This window comes from Ziziphus jujuba, chromosome 8, assembly GCF_031755915.1.
Source record: "Ziziphus jujuba cultivar Dongzao chromosome 8, ASM3175591v1".
In the NCBI taxonomy this organism is placed as follows: domain Eukaryota; kingdom Viridiplantae; phylum Streptophyta; class Magnoliopsida; order Rosales; family Rhamnaceae; genus Ziziphus; species Ziziphus jujuba.
Window position 1 is genome coordinate 23300469 of NC_083386.1, and position 10491 is coordinate 23310959.

A 10491-nucleotide genomic window follows, 5' to 3' on the forward strand; every position below is an offset into this window, starting at 1 on the left:
AAATTTAAAAAAAAAAAGAGAGAAGAAAATGAAGATCCACGACTATAATTAATCTTATTATTATTTTTATTATTATTTTGTCTTACAATTCACATATAAATCATCCTGTGGACTGTACAACGTCCACTTTCATAAAGTACATTTCATGGAAAATATTAAAATTCAAAATCATCAAACATTTCAGAACCCAATACCAATACGAATATCAGACGTTGGCTAAATTAGATATCCCATCAGCACTGTAACAAAAGATATAATAAGAACGAAACAGATGGATACGAAACTAAACTTTAATATAAAATCAATGAAAATATTGAATAATACCATTTTTGCATTCTTTTATGTTACAAAATACAATGAATAAACAAAATTTCATATTATTTCTTGCTTAATCACAGTTTTTGTAGAGCTCGCTGATACAGAGGATTTGGTTTTCTTCAAATCTGCAAATAGGTATTCCGTATCACACAGAATGGTTAAGTCATATGAAATGTAGGATGCACGCATGTTGTAGTCATACCTAAATTAACCACACATCGCAGGCATTGATGAATTAAGAATCTACTTGTCGGAGTAATTTGGTCTTCTATGTAAGAAAATGATCAATCATATGGCGTATAACATCAGCTCCTTCTATATGTACGATTTCATCTTTCACCTGTGGAATGGCATCAATAAGTAATTCATTCATGAATAAAGCATTTTTACCAAAGCCATTGGCTCTGTGTGTGTGAGAGAGGGAAAGAGAGAGAGATAAAAAGAGAGAGACCTGAATGATACTGTGAGCAGCAATCCTTTGTCTGCTGCTGTGAAAGCTAACATCCACTTTTTCCCATGGTAGACGAGATAGGCCTGTTAGCAGTTCCTCTACACAAGAAAGTCCGAGCAAATATTAAATTGAAACTAATAGAAACCAGTGGTTAAAATGCAGCCAGATTAATTTCCATTTCACAACAAAATATTGTTACTGACAAACAGAATAAAATTATGTTCATTATACAATATGCATATTTGAGTGCAAGGATAACGTTCCATATGCATGGGGATGTTCCCTGATCATGTTTAAATTGAAGGGTGAGCTGAAAGGTGCCGTTTTAGGCCTTCATCTGCAATATGACAAATCTAAAAGGAAGTTGTCCACATAACTTTTTTGCCAAAAATTTCAGCAAGCAAAGCAAAAAAAAAAAAAAAAAAGAGTTTTTGACAAAATAAAGTCACATAACAAATGCTAAGAGAACCAACAACAATGACATATAATTGAACTGAAATCTTTTCATTATGCAAACTAGTGAACTTTCATTTCGTTTGAATCGATGAGTAGAGTGATTACAAAGAACAAAGGAAAAAGGGAACAAACCTTCAAGCTCGTCAGAGCCATCATCTTCAACTGTAGTTGTTTCAGATTGCTCAGCATCATAACCCTTGCAGCGTTCTTCATATACAACATGCGGATATTTTTCATTAACAACACCTTCCCACTGATAACCATAAGTACTTTGGTCAGTGAAATGGAAACAAATTACTAAATTACAATTATAGAATTTACAAAGGTACATATACCTTTGGCAGCTCATTATCTCGTCTTATTGATGATGTTCTCCAGCCCACGATATCTTAATAGTATTTCATGACATAAATCATAAATAAATAAATTAATTTCAAATTAGATCCTTGAAAGCATAGTAAAATTAGTTTTATTGGTCATAGAAAACATACGATCATAGCCAACATTTGAATATGCCACCCGGCGTTTGAATGTACGCAATGCAGACCTGCATAAGTGACTCATTTGTCATTCTATATACTACAGCTTCAAATTCACTAAAGAAGAAAACTAAAAAACCTTGGAATCGAATAAGACCATATAAAACAGGATGCAAGAAACATACATGAAGTAACAATCGTCCTGATCTTCTATCATACGTTTAAGCAATGGGGGCTTTCCTTCCTCACCATCAGTAAGAAATAGGTGCCGACCTGTTCTCCTAAATATCAAATGAATAACACAACTTGCAGCTCTTTCTAAAGCAGGCAACCCAAAAAGAAATGGTACCTGCAAGAAGCAGCTTGATAATATAGCTAAAAATAAGGAATTATCAACATAATGAAAAAAAACACCAACAGAAAACAAATAATTAGATGTAGATATTGCTAACCATAGTAAGAATGCAATAAAGTGTGTCACATCTAAAATACACTCACAGCCAGTGAACAATTAGGGTACATAGCCATCCACCTATACACCACAAGTGAATTCATAAATATTTGACATTCATTTCATACCCCACCTCAACATAAAAAAGTCCGAAGATACCAAATGAAAACCGTATACAAACCCATTTCTTTTAATCAAAACAATAACCAAGTCAACATAACTATTCTTACACATGAATATAAGAGTTCAGATAAGAGGTTGCACAAAACATCACCTTTAAAATGGAAACTGCGATAAAAACCAGGTTATAAATAAACCTTGCACCTATAGTCAGCCTAACATACTTCATTCCTGCCTCGTTGAGTGTGACAATTAAATCACTTCAAGAATTATAAGATGCATCTAATTCTTATCACTGACAACAATTCACTAGACTAAAAAAGATGCAAAAGCTTACATTAATGGAATGATCCTTTCATGTTATACAAAAATCCATCTCACGAAACAAAATCCAAGGAATTACTCAACCAGCCAAATGATATCTTAAGCAAATTTCGTTAAATTATAATCCCATATCCAACGTTCGAGTCTAGGGTGCCTTGCAACAATAAATCATTACAGCATCAAATTTACATCCAACTATATGTTTTGAAAGAAAGGTAGCAACTTCATCAAATATAAGATGGATTAGACAAATGGATTTTACCAAACGGAGGGTCTCAATGGTTATGCCTTACCTCTCATGAGGGATTTTACCAGTAGGTGAGCCCCAAAAAAATGAGAATTTTGAAAATTATGCTCTCAATTAATAAGTGCTTAAGACGACCCAAAAAAAAAAAAAAAAAAAAAAAAAAAAAAAAGAAAAAAACTACCTGCTTGTTGCCCCTTGAACCAAGATGAGGTGTAGCAACAGTAATAAAGTTCATAGCCTCCAAGCCACCTATTTTACCTGAATCCTCATCACGTTCACTAACGGATGAATCCTCCACATTTTCACTTTTACATGGTCTATATAATTTTCCAATTGCATATCTTGCCACCAGTCCTCCCACAGAATGTGCAACAAATGATATTTTTTTCAAATTTGGTTTTCTCTGAATCACTTCAAGAACCTAGAGTTCAAATATTCAGTTAATACCAGTACAGAAAGCAAAGTCAATATATCTTCTCAGAGAAGTAAATAGATTTAATTAATCTTTAAGATACAAGGAAGACAGCAACCTCTCCTGCCAATCTCTCACCCATCACATCTACTCCATCTAGAGTCAGCCTTGAGACATTTCGCTCACTGCCTGCAATATATTTAAAATACTTAAGTGCATTGCGCATTCTTTAGAGAAAAACATATTCAATTACGAATAACTAAGTCTTATGAGAAACCTAAAACAACCATTTTGACAAGTCTGTAAGACTTGCACAAATCCCCAAAAAAAAAATGAAAATAAAAAGCAGTAGCTCCTACTACCATTCTAATTAGTAAATGAATTGAATTTAGTTATGACTCGGTAAAAGAAATCCAGGTCAATAAGGGAAATCCAGGCGAGGGCAACAAACATAGAAGAATTGAAGAACTCAGTATGTGCATAAACAAGAGATAGAGCCTTCTCAAGGTGATGCACATTTTAAACCAACAGTAAAAGGATCTGCTATTAGACATTGTGTTAAAGAATTTGATCCTTCATAGATCAATACAACAAAGCATTCTCTAGGTTACGTAAAACTCAACCAGAAAAATAAATAAATAAGTAAACTTATTTTTTTAAAAAAAATTACAACTAAGGAAGACTACAAATTCTAGGGCATTCAGAATATCTAGGCTCCACAAAATCACAAATAATATTGTATGCTTGCTGTCTCATTAAGGTACTAAACATGTAAACCCAGTTTCCTTCTGTCCAGTGGTTTATTTCCATTAACCAATCTTCCATATAATCATGGCATAACATTTAAGATAAAACTTTGAACAAGAAAGTAAGTACATAATTTAGAGATTATAAGGGGATGGAGAGAGCATATAAGTGGTTGATTTCCATTAACCAATCTTCCATATAATCATGGCTTAACCTTTAAGATAAAACTTTGAACAAGAAAGTAAGTACATAATTTAGAGATTATAAGGGGATGGAGAGAGCATATGCGTTATAAAACTCAAAGGAAACTCACATGCCCTTCAAACCTTGAGTAAATAAACACTTAAAAAGATGTCATTATTAACCATGGGACAGGGAAGAAGCTCCTTACAATGAACAAAAATTTTATCAGGGAGCATTTTAACAAACAGCTCTGCTGCAAACTTCCAATCTGTGGCACTGCAGAAACAAATAATGAAGCAGCATCAATAATCAACAAAAGCAAACAAAAAAATTTCCAACCAAGAAGAAAGTGATATTATAGTTCGAGCGAAGCTTTTTCATTACTAACAGATTCACACAACTTGAAACTCACAAGAATCTAGTGAATTTTACAAAATCCCTCGCATTTTCAAAAACATTAAACTGATTTCAGGAGGAAAAAAGAAGAAGAAGAAGCATAAAATTTATAAACAGAACTAAAATTCTAATTTGACTAACCAACCAAAATTGAAATCCATTGAAAGATAGGCATAACAAAAACATAACTTCTAGTTTTGGGCTAAAAATTAGCAACATTTAAGGCTAATCAGATTCTTTCTCATGCGAAAAACGAATCTTATATATAGTAACATCAAATTCAAGATGTCACATATACCAACTACACAAAATCTCATTCAATTCGTTTAAGCTCGGAAATGAAAAATTCGATAACATATCAGAAGATAGAAGTCCCAAATACAAAGAGAATCAGCTAATCCATCGGAGAAAAATCAAAAACCAACATATTCAATACCACCAAATCAGAATCAATCAAAATGCCAAAACCAAAACCAATTGAATTATAAAAATAAAATAAAAAATTAAAGAACAACAACAACAACAAAGCATTCATCAGGAAAATTAAAAATTGAACAAAATAACGAAAATTCCAGTCCAGATTGATCATAATTAAATTGAATCCGTCCAGATTAGATCCAAAAACAATTGTTTACAAAAGCAAAAATTAAGAACAACAACAAGAATTTGCAAAAAAAAAAAAAAAAAAAGAAAAAGAAAAAGAGCCTGACCTTCCTAGGATTCCATTGACCATGATAACAAGATGATCAGCGGAAGCAGAATCAGAGGTCTTACAACTCCACACATCGCGACTTCCATCAACCGATTCCGTAGAACAAACTACGCCGTCTACGACGCCGTTTTCCATTTCCAATTCACCAAAATCCCACCGATTAGCTCAGTTTTGCACGCATTGAAAAAAAAAATAAAAAAATTACGGCAAATCTGAGATAATAGGAAATTTAAAAAAAAAAAAATCAAGTAATGAAAGAAAAGATTGAAGTATCTATGGTGGTTGAGGATTCTGGGGGAAAATTAACGAGAAAGTGTAGGAGAAAGAAAGCTTAGATTTAATGGGTGTTGAAAGACGATCGATGTTCGTTGTTGGTGTTGTTGGTGTTGAGAGAAACTGGAAAAGGATTAAAAAAAAATGAACCGAGTGCAGAGAGTAAAACCTGAGAGCGCAGGAAACGAATTACTTAAATATTTATATATATATGTGTTTTTAAAAATAAAAAACCAAAAAAACAAAAAATTATAGCAAGGAGTGCACGAATGGAAAATAAAAGCACGGAAAGCAAAAACATGGAAAATGGGAATGTATAAGATTACTGTTTACTCTGTTTGGCGGTGAATTTTACTCCACTCCGCGGTTTCAATTGCGAGGAAGCCACTCTACTCTGCTTCTAAGCAATTATCAAATTTTAATTACTTGTTTTATGTAATGAAAAATAAGTATTTATTATTTAAATACAAAACGCAAAACCCATTTACTTTTTTTTTAAAACAAATGATGATATTTGTTGTTTTTAGCTGGCGTTTTGGAGGTATATAATAATTGTTTGTTTATTCTTTATATATTTTATTTTTACATCACATCTAAGTATTTAATTAGAAAAACAGTTATCGTTCTAATATATAATTATGTTTGTTAATTTGCATCGTGTTAAATAATACAATAAATTTGTAAATTATGAATGGGTTGGAATTTGGACTTGTGATAGTGGTACGACACAAACTTTGCAAGCATTTTTTTTATTTTTTATTTTTGAATAACTCAGATTTTGCATTGTTATGTTGTAAAAACAAATAAGCTAGTTTTACAAAACTAAGATAAAAAAAATATTTTAATGAAATTAATAATGTTAAGAGTTATTAAAAAATTTATTAAAATTATTTATCAAATGATTTTATAAATATTTAATTAATTTATTTTTCAATTTATTTCTTTATTAAAAATTTTAATTTTTACCGTACACTTTTTTTGGGTGAATAACTACCGTACACTTGTACATACGTGTTGTAGACATATTTTCAGGCTTAAAATTTGATGAATATCATTATCAATGTCATTAATATTCACGTGATCTTAACCAGAAAGTATACAAAATCTATCCTAGCTTCTAACTATCGAATGACGTGTCCTTGCTCCCCGAATTGCAAGCGCGCCAGGGTTAATCTCTGCTGATTAAACGATGATGCAGTTGGCGGTCAAATGAGACATACCCACCTCACAACGCGCCTGATCCCAACGCGCTTAAATTTCCTTTTTTAATTGTTGACAAAAAAAAAAACAAAAAAAAATTTGTGTATGTTTATACATACTAGAAATTAATGGAACAAATATTGTTGTCTATCATAAAATTCTAACCAATATATGTAATTTTTTTTTATTTTTTCAGGAAGTAGGTATTAAAATAACAACGTTTCTTTAAAGATTGGTTCACCTTCAAAATTAAAATGAAGATCTTCTTTTTTTTTTTTTTTTTTAATGTTTCTATTTTGTGATTGTTTGTTTTTAATTATTTTATAGTAACATACCAATTTGTTTATAAAAATGTTGGCTTACCTCAATGAAAATAACAAGAAAATAAGAAAAAGAATTAATTGCAAAATTTTCTAAGGTTGCATTTGACCTTACCTTACTCTTTTTTTTTAATTTATTTTTTTATATCAAAAGCGAATGCATTAAGAGCGAAAAATGCATTTGATTTCACTTGGTTATGTTATTCTACATCGAATCAAATTATTGTGGCAGATAAAATAAAAAACAAATCAAATAATTGACATTTTCTAATAAGTTGCAAATTATTTGGTTATGTTATGATGTCGGAGAAGATTGTCAGAAAGTGCAAAAATAAGGAATAACTTTTTGTTAGGTCCCACCATTGAAATCAAATCGTTTCTTAAACTTGGTGATCAAATTATTCTAAAATAAAAAATATATAAATATGGTTAACAAATTTTCTGGATTCATACTCATTTATAGATTTTTTTTTTTTTAATGTTGCAATTGAAAAACATTATATTTTAGTTTACAAAAATTAACCAAACTTTTCAATTTTATAAAGTTATATATATATATATATATATATATAATCAAGTTTAAATAATATTCATTTTATTTTAATAAAGTGAAAGATTTATTTTAATAATTATTGAATCATATCAAAATTAAAATTTAAAATTTTAAAAATAATTAAATATCTATTCAATGACATACTAAAATTTTATTTAAAAAAATAAATCCTATCAAAATCTAATAATTAATAAATATAATTTTAATTTTTAATTTTTAATACAATTTAAAAAATTAAAAAAAAAACCTCATATTAAATCTTATATAAACATGATTTAATTCCAATTTTATATAAATATTGTCTTATTCGAAATTTATGAAACTTTCAAAGAAATTCAACATCCATAATCCAAATTATAAAACATTATTGATTGGAATTGCATATTCTATTTATTTATATTTAATATTGGTAAGTAATTGGGAAGGGTGTCCTCACAAAATATTAAAACCAAATGGCCTTTTTTCAGCTGGTGAGTAACAAAATTCCATAAAAGATATTTATTTTCTTGGTAAGTAAGATATTTATTTTTGTCGGTAGATTGCATTAAATGTTATTTGTGGTCATCCCAACAAAAGCTATGAATGAATACGGGTCCTACAAAATGAGCTGGCAAGACACGAAAATATTATCGTATTTCATTTTCTAGGTTTGAAAAATAGCAAGCTACATTGGTCCTTTTATTTTTCTGGTGAATAAGCTATACTGGTCCTTGTTCGTGAAAATGATGCAGTTACAAATAATAATAATAATAATAATAAGGGGGACAGTCTCCAAGGAAGAAAAACAAAAAAATGATAATATTACAAAAAAATAAAAAATAAAAAATAACAACAACTAAGAAAAGGACAGTTTGCGTGGGACCATCATAGCATATAAACGGCCAGTTCTGTTTCTCAATAATTAACCAGCTTTGTTGGCATCATCGTATATGGTCTTATCCGTTTCCATATTTATTCCATTAACATCTCGTTTGGACTTTATTGTCATTTTCAATTTTAAAAAAGTTTATTGTGGTAAAATAAATAAAAAATAATAATTAATTTACTTTTCTTATTATTGGTAATTTATTAAAAGGAAAAAATGTCAATCTTAGTTTAAAAAAAAAAAAAAAATCTAAGCGAGAAAAAAAAAAAAAGTTTGAAGAAAATTTAGAATCCCTCAAAATATGGTAATCAAATTGAGTGTGATTTTCATTTTCAGGTATTGATTTGATTGTTAAGGCGTCTCCGTGTGTGATTCTCCTTCCTAGATAAAGAAAAATAATAATAATATTTCTAAAAAGTGCAATGTATATGATGGAAACTTTCAAAACATATTTTTATGGATTTATAACAAGTTGGAACATATTTTTATGGATTTATAACAATTTAAACAAGATATTAAATGATGAGTGTTGCTTGATTAGTTAGTTAATAATTTTATTAATTTGACAAAGTTAGCGAGCAAGATACAAATATATTATTATAATAATAACCTGTCCGTCATATCAAGCACTCTCCATGTGTATCATGCATTGGATTTTCTATATATATGGGGTTAAAATTCACCATGTTGATCCTTAGGACAAACTAAATGGTTTTGGTCCCCGCCCTGTGTTTTATTTTCTTTTATATATATATATATTTTTTATTATTTTATTTTATTTTTTATTTTAGGGAAGGATTTCCAATTCTAAATATCTGTGGAAGAAAATAATAGCAAATATATAAGCCTTATTTATATTCATGAGCGCCACATAGGGTTGCATTTATTGTTTAGACAGCTTTAAATTACATTTCTAGATGGCAAAATTGTTGTGGTGGATTTGAAAAGAGAGGTTGAGGGGATTTTTGGAGATTAACCATCTTCAAATGATCCTTATAATTAATGCCTCCACTTATATAATAGTGCGAAATAAGAATGCCCACTTTACCACCCACATTCACAAAAAGTCTCTCATATTATCCCTTATGATTGTCCAAGAGGTGGATAGGAACATAATATTGGAGTTTCATCTTGATGATGAACTTTAGCAATCACAACTTAAATAAATAGAATCAGAACAACAACAAACAGACATGGGCTAAAAAACAAAATAGAAATTGAACGCTATCAACATCTCATAAAAAAAAAGGTTAAAACAGAAACATATAATTTTAGTCAGCTTCATATTTCTCCACTATAATAGACTGGTTATGGTGGACTCAGAAGAGGGATTGTGGGGATTAAAAAATTGACCCTAGAATGATACTTAACTTGTGCCTCCACAGCTCCACTTACCTAATGGTGGGGAGTAACAAACCCACTTCAAACCCAACGCGTTGAGCCCCTTCTTTTTTCCTTGTGAGAATTTGGGGCCACATCTGCAGCAATAATATAAATCAAGTATGGGTGGGGAACATATTTTGAAAATAACACTGATTGAATTCTCTCCCACTCTTTCTTGTTGTTGAGCTAGGTAATAGTAACTTCTATAAATTTACTCCAAAGTTCAGACAGTAACACACAGCCATAGACTAATAGACAAGAAACTACAAATCAAACCCTTGTAGACAAGAAACTGCTAATAATATCTCAATGATGTTTTGTTTTGACAACCGAGCCAGAGAGAGAGAAAAAAAAAAAAAAAAAAAAAAAAAAAAAAAAGGCAGTTATTTTCCATACCGACGATGTCAATATTGAAAGGGAAAATGATATATATGTCCTAGGTTTGAGATTCCACATGGATCAGCAAGTTATTTCCAACACGGTTAAATCTCATACCTGAATCAGGGTTGCCTGTGAGATTTTCTAATGGCATCGTTTTGAACTTGTTAAAAGCTTCACAGCACGTGATACATAATGGAAAGAGTAGTCAAGAAAAACAAGA

General features: G+C 30.2%; 1 protein-coding gene across 2 annotated transcripts; it reads right to left on the reverse strand.

Moving 5' to 3' along the window:
• Positions 1-274: 274 nt before the first annotated feature.
• On the reverse strand, positions 275-5803 carry LOC107414110 (lipid droplet phospholipase 1). 2 transcript variants are annotated; one of them, XR_001581125.4, is made up of 11 exons: positions 5295-5803; positions 4397-4464; positions 3377-3447; positions 3028-3267; positions 1890-2053; positions 1717-1772; positions 1561-1613; positions 1358-1478; positions 770-867; positions 521-658; positions 275-443 (listed from the first exon to the last, which is right to left on the reverse strand). XR_001581125.4 is itself a non-coding variant. In XM_016022207.4 (10 exons), the coding sequence occupies exons 1-10, from the start codon at positions 5429-5431 to the stop codon at positions 587-589; spliced, it is 1080 nt and encodes a 359-aa protein (XP_015877693.1). In that variant the 5' UTR covers positions 5432-5803; the 3' UTR covers positions 275-586. The 2 variants fall into 2 exon arrangements, 1 of the variants encoding a protein (XP_015877693.1); XM_016022207.4 differs by having other exon boundaries at positions 275-658.
• Positions 5804-10491: the final 4688 nt, after the last annotated feature.

Coding starts and splice junctions, on each gene's coding strand:
- LOC107414110 (XM_016022207.4), bottom strand. CDS start 5,431: ATGGAAAACGGCGTCGTAGACGGCGTAGTTTGTTCTACGGAATCGGTT. Junction 3,448..4,396: donor TGATAAAATTTTTGTTCATT/GTAAGGAGCTTC, acceptor AATATATTGCAG/GCAGTGAGCGAAATGTCTCA. Junction 2,054..3,027: donor GTTCAAGGGGCAACAAGCAG/GTAGTTTTTTTC, acceptor TGCTTCTTGCAG/GTACCATTTCTTTTTGGGTT.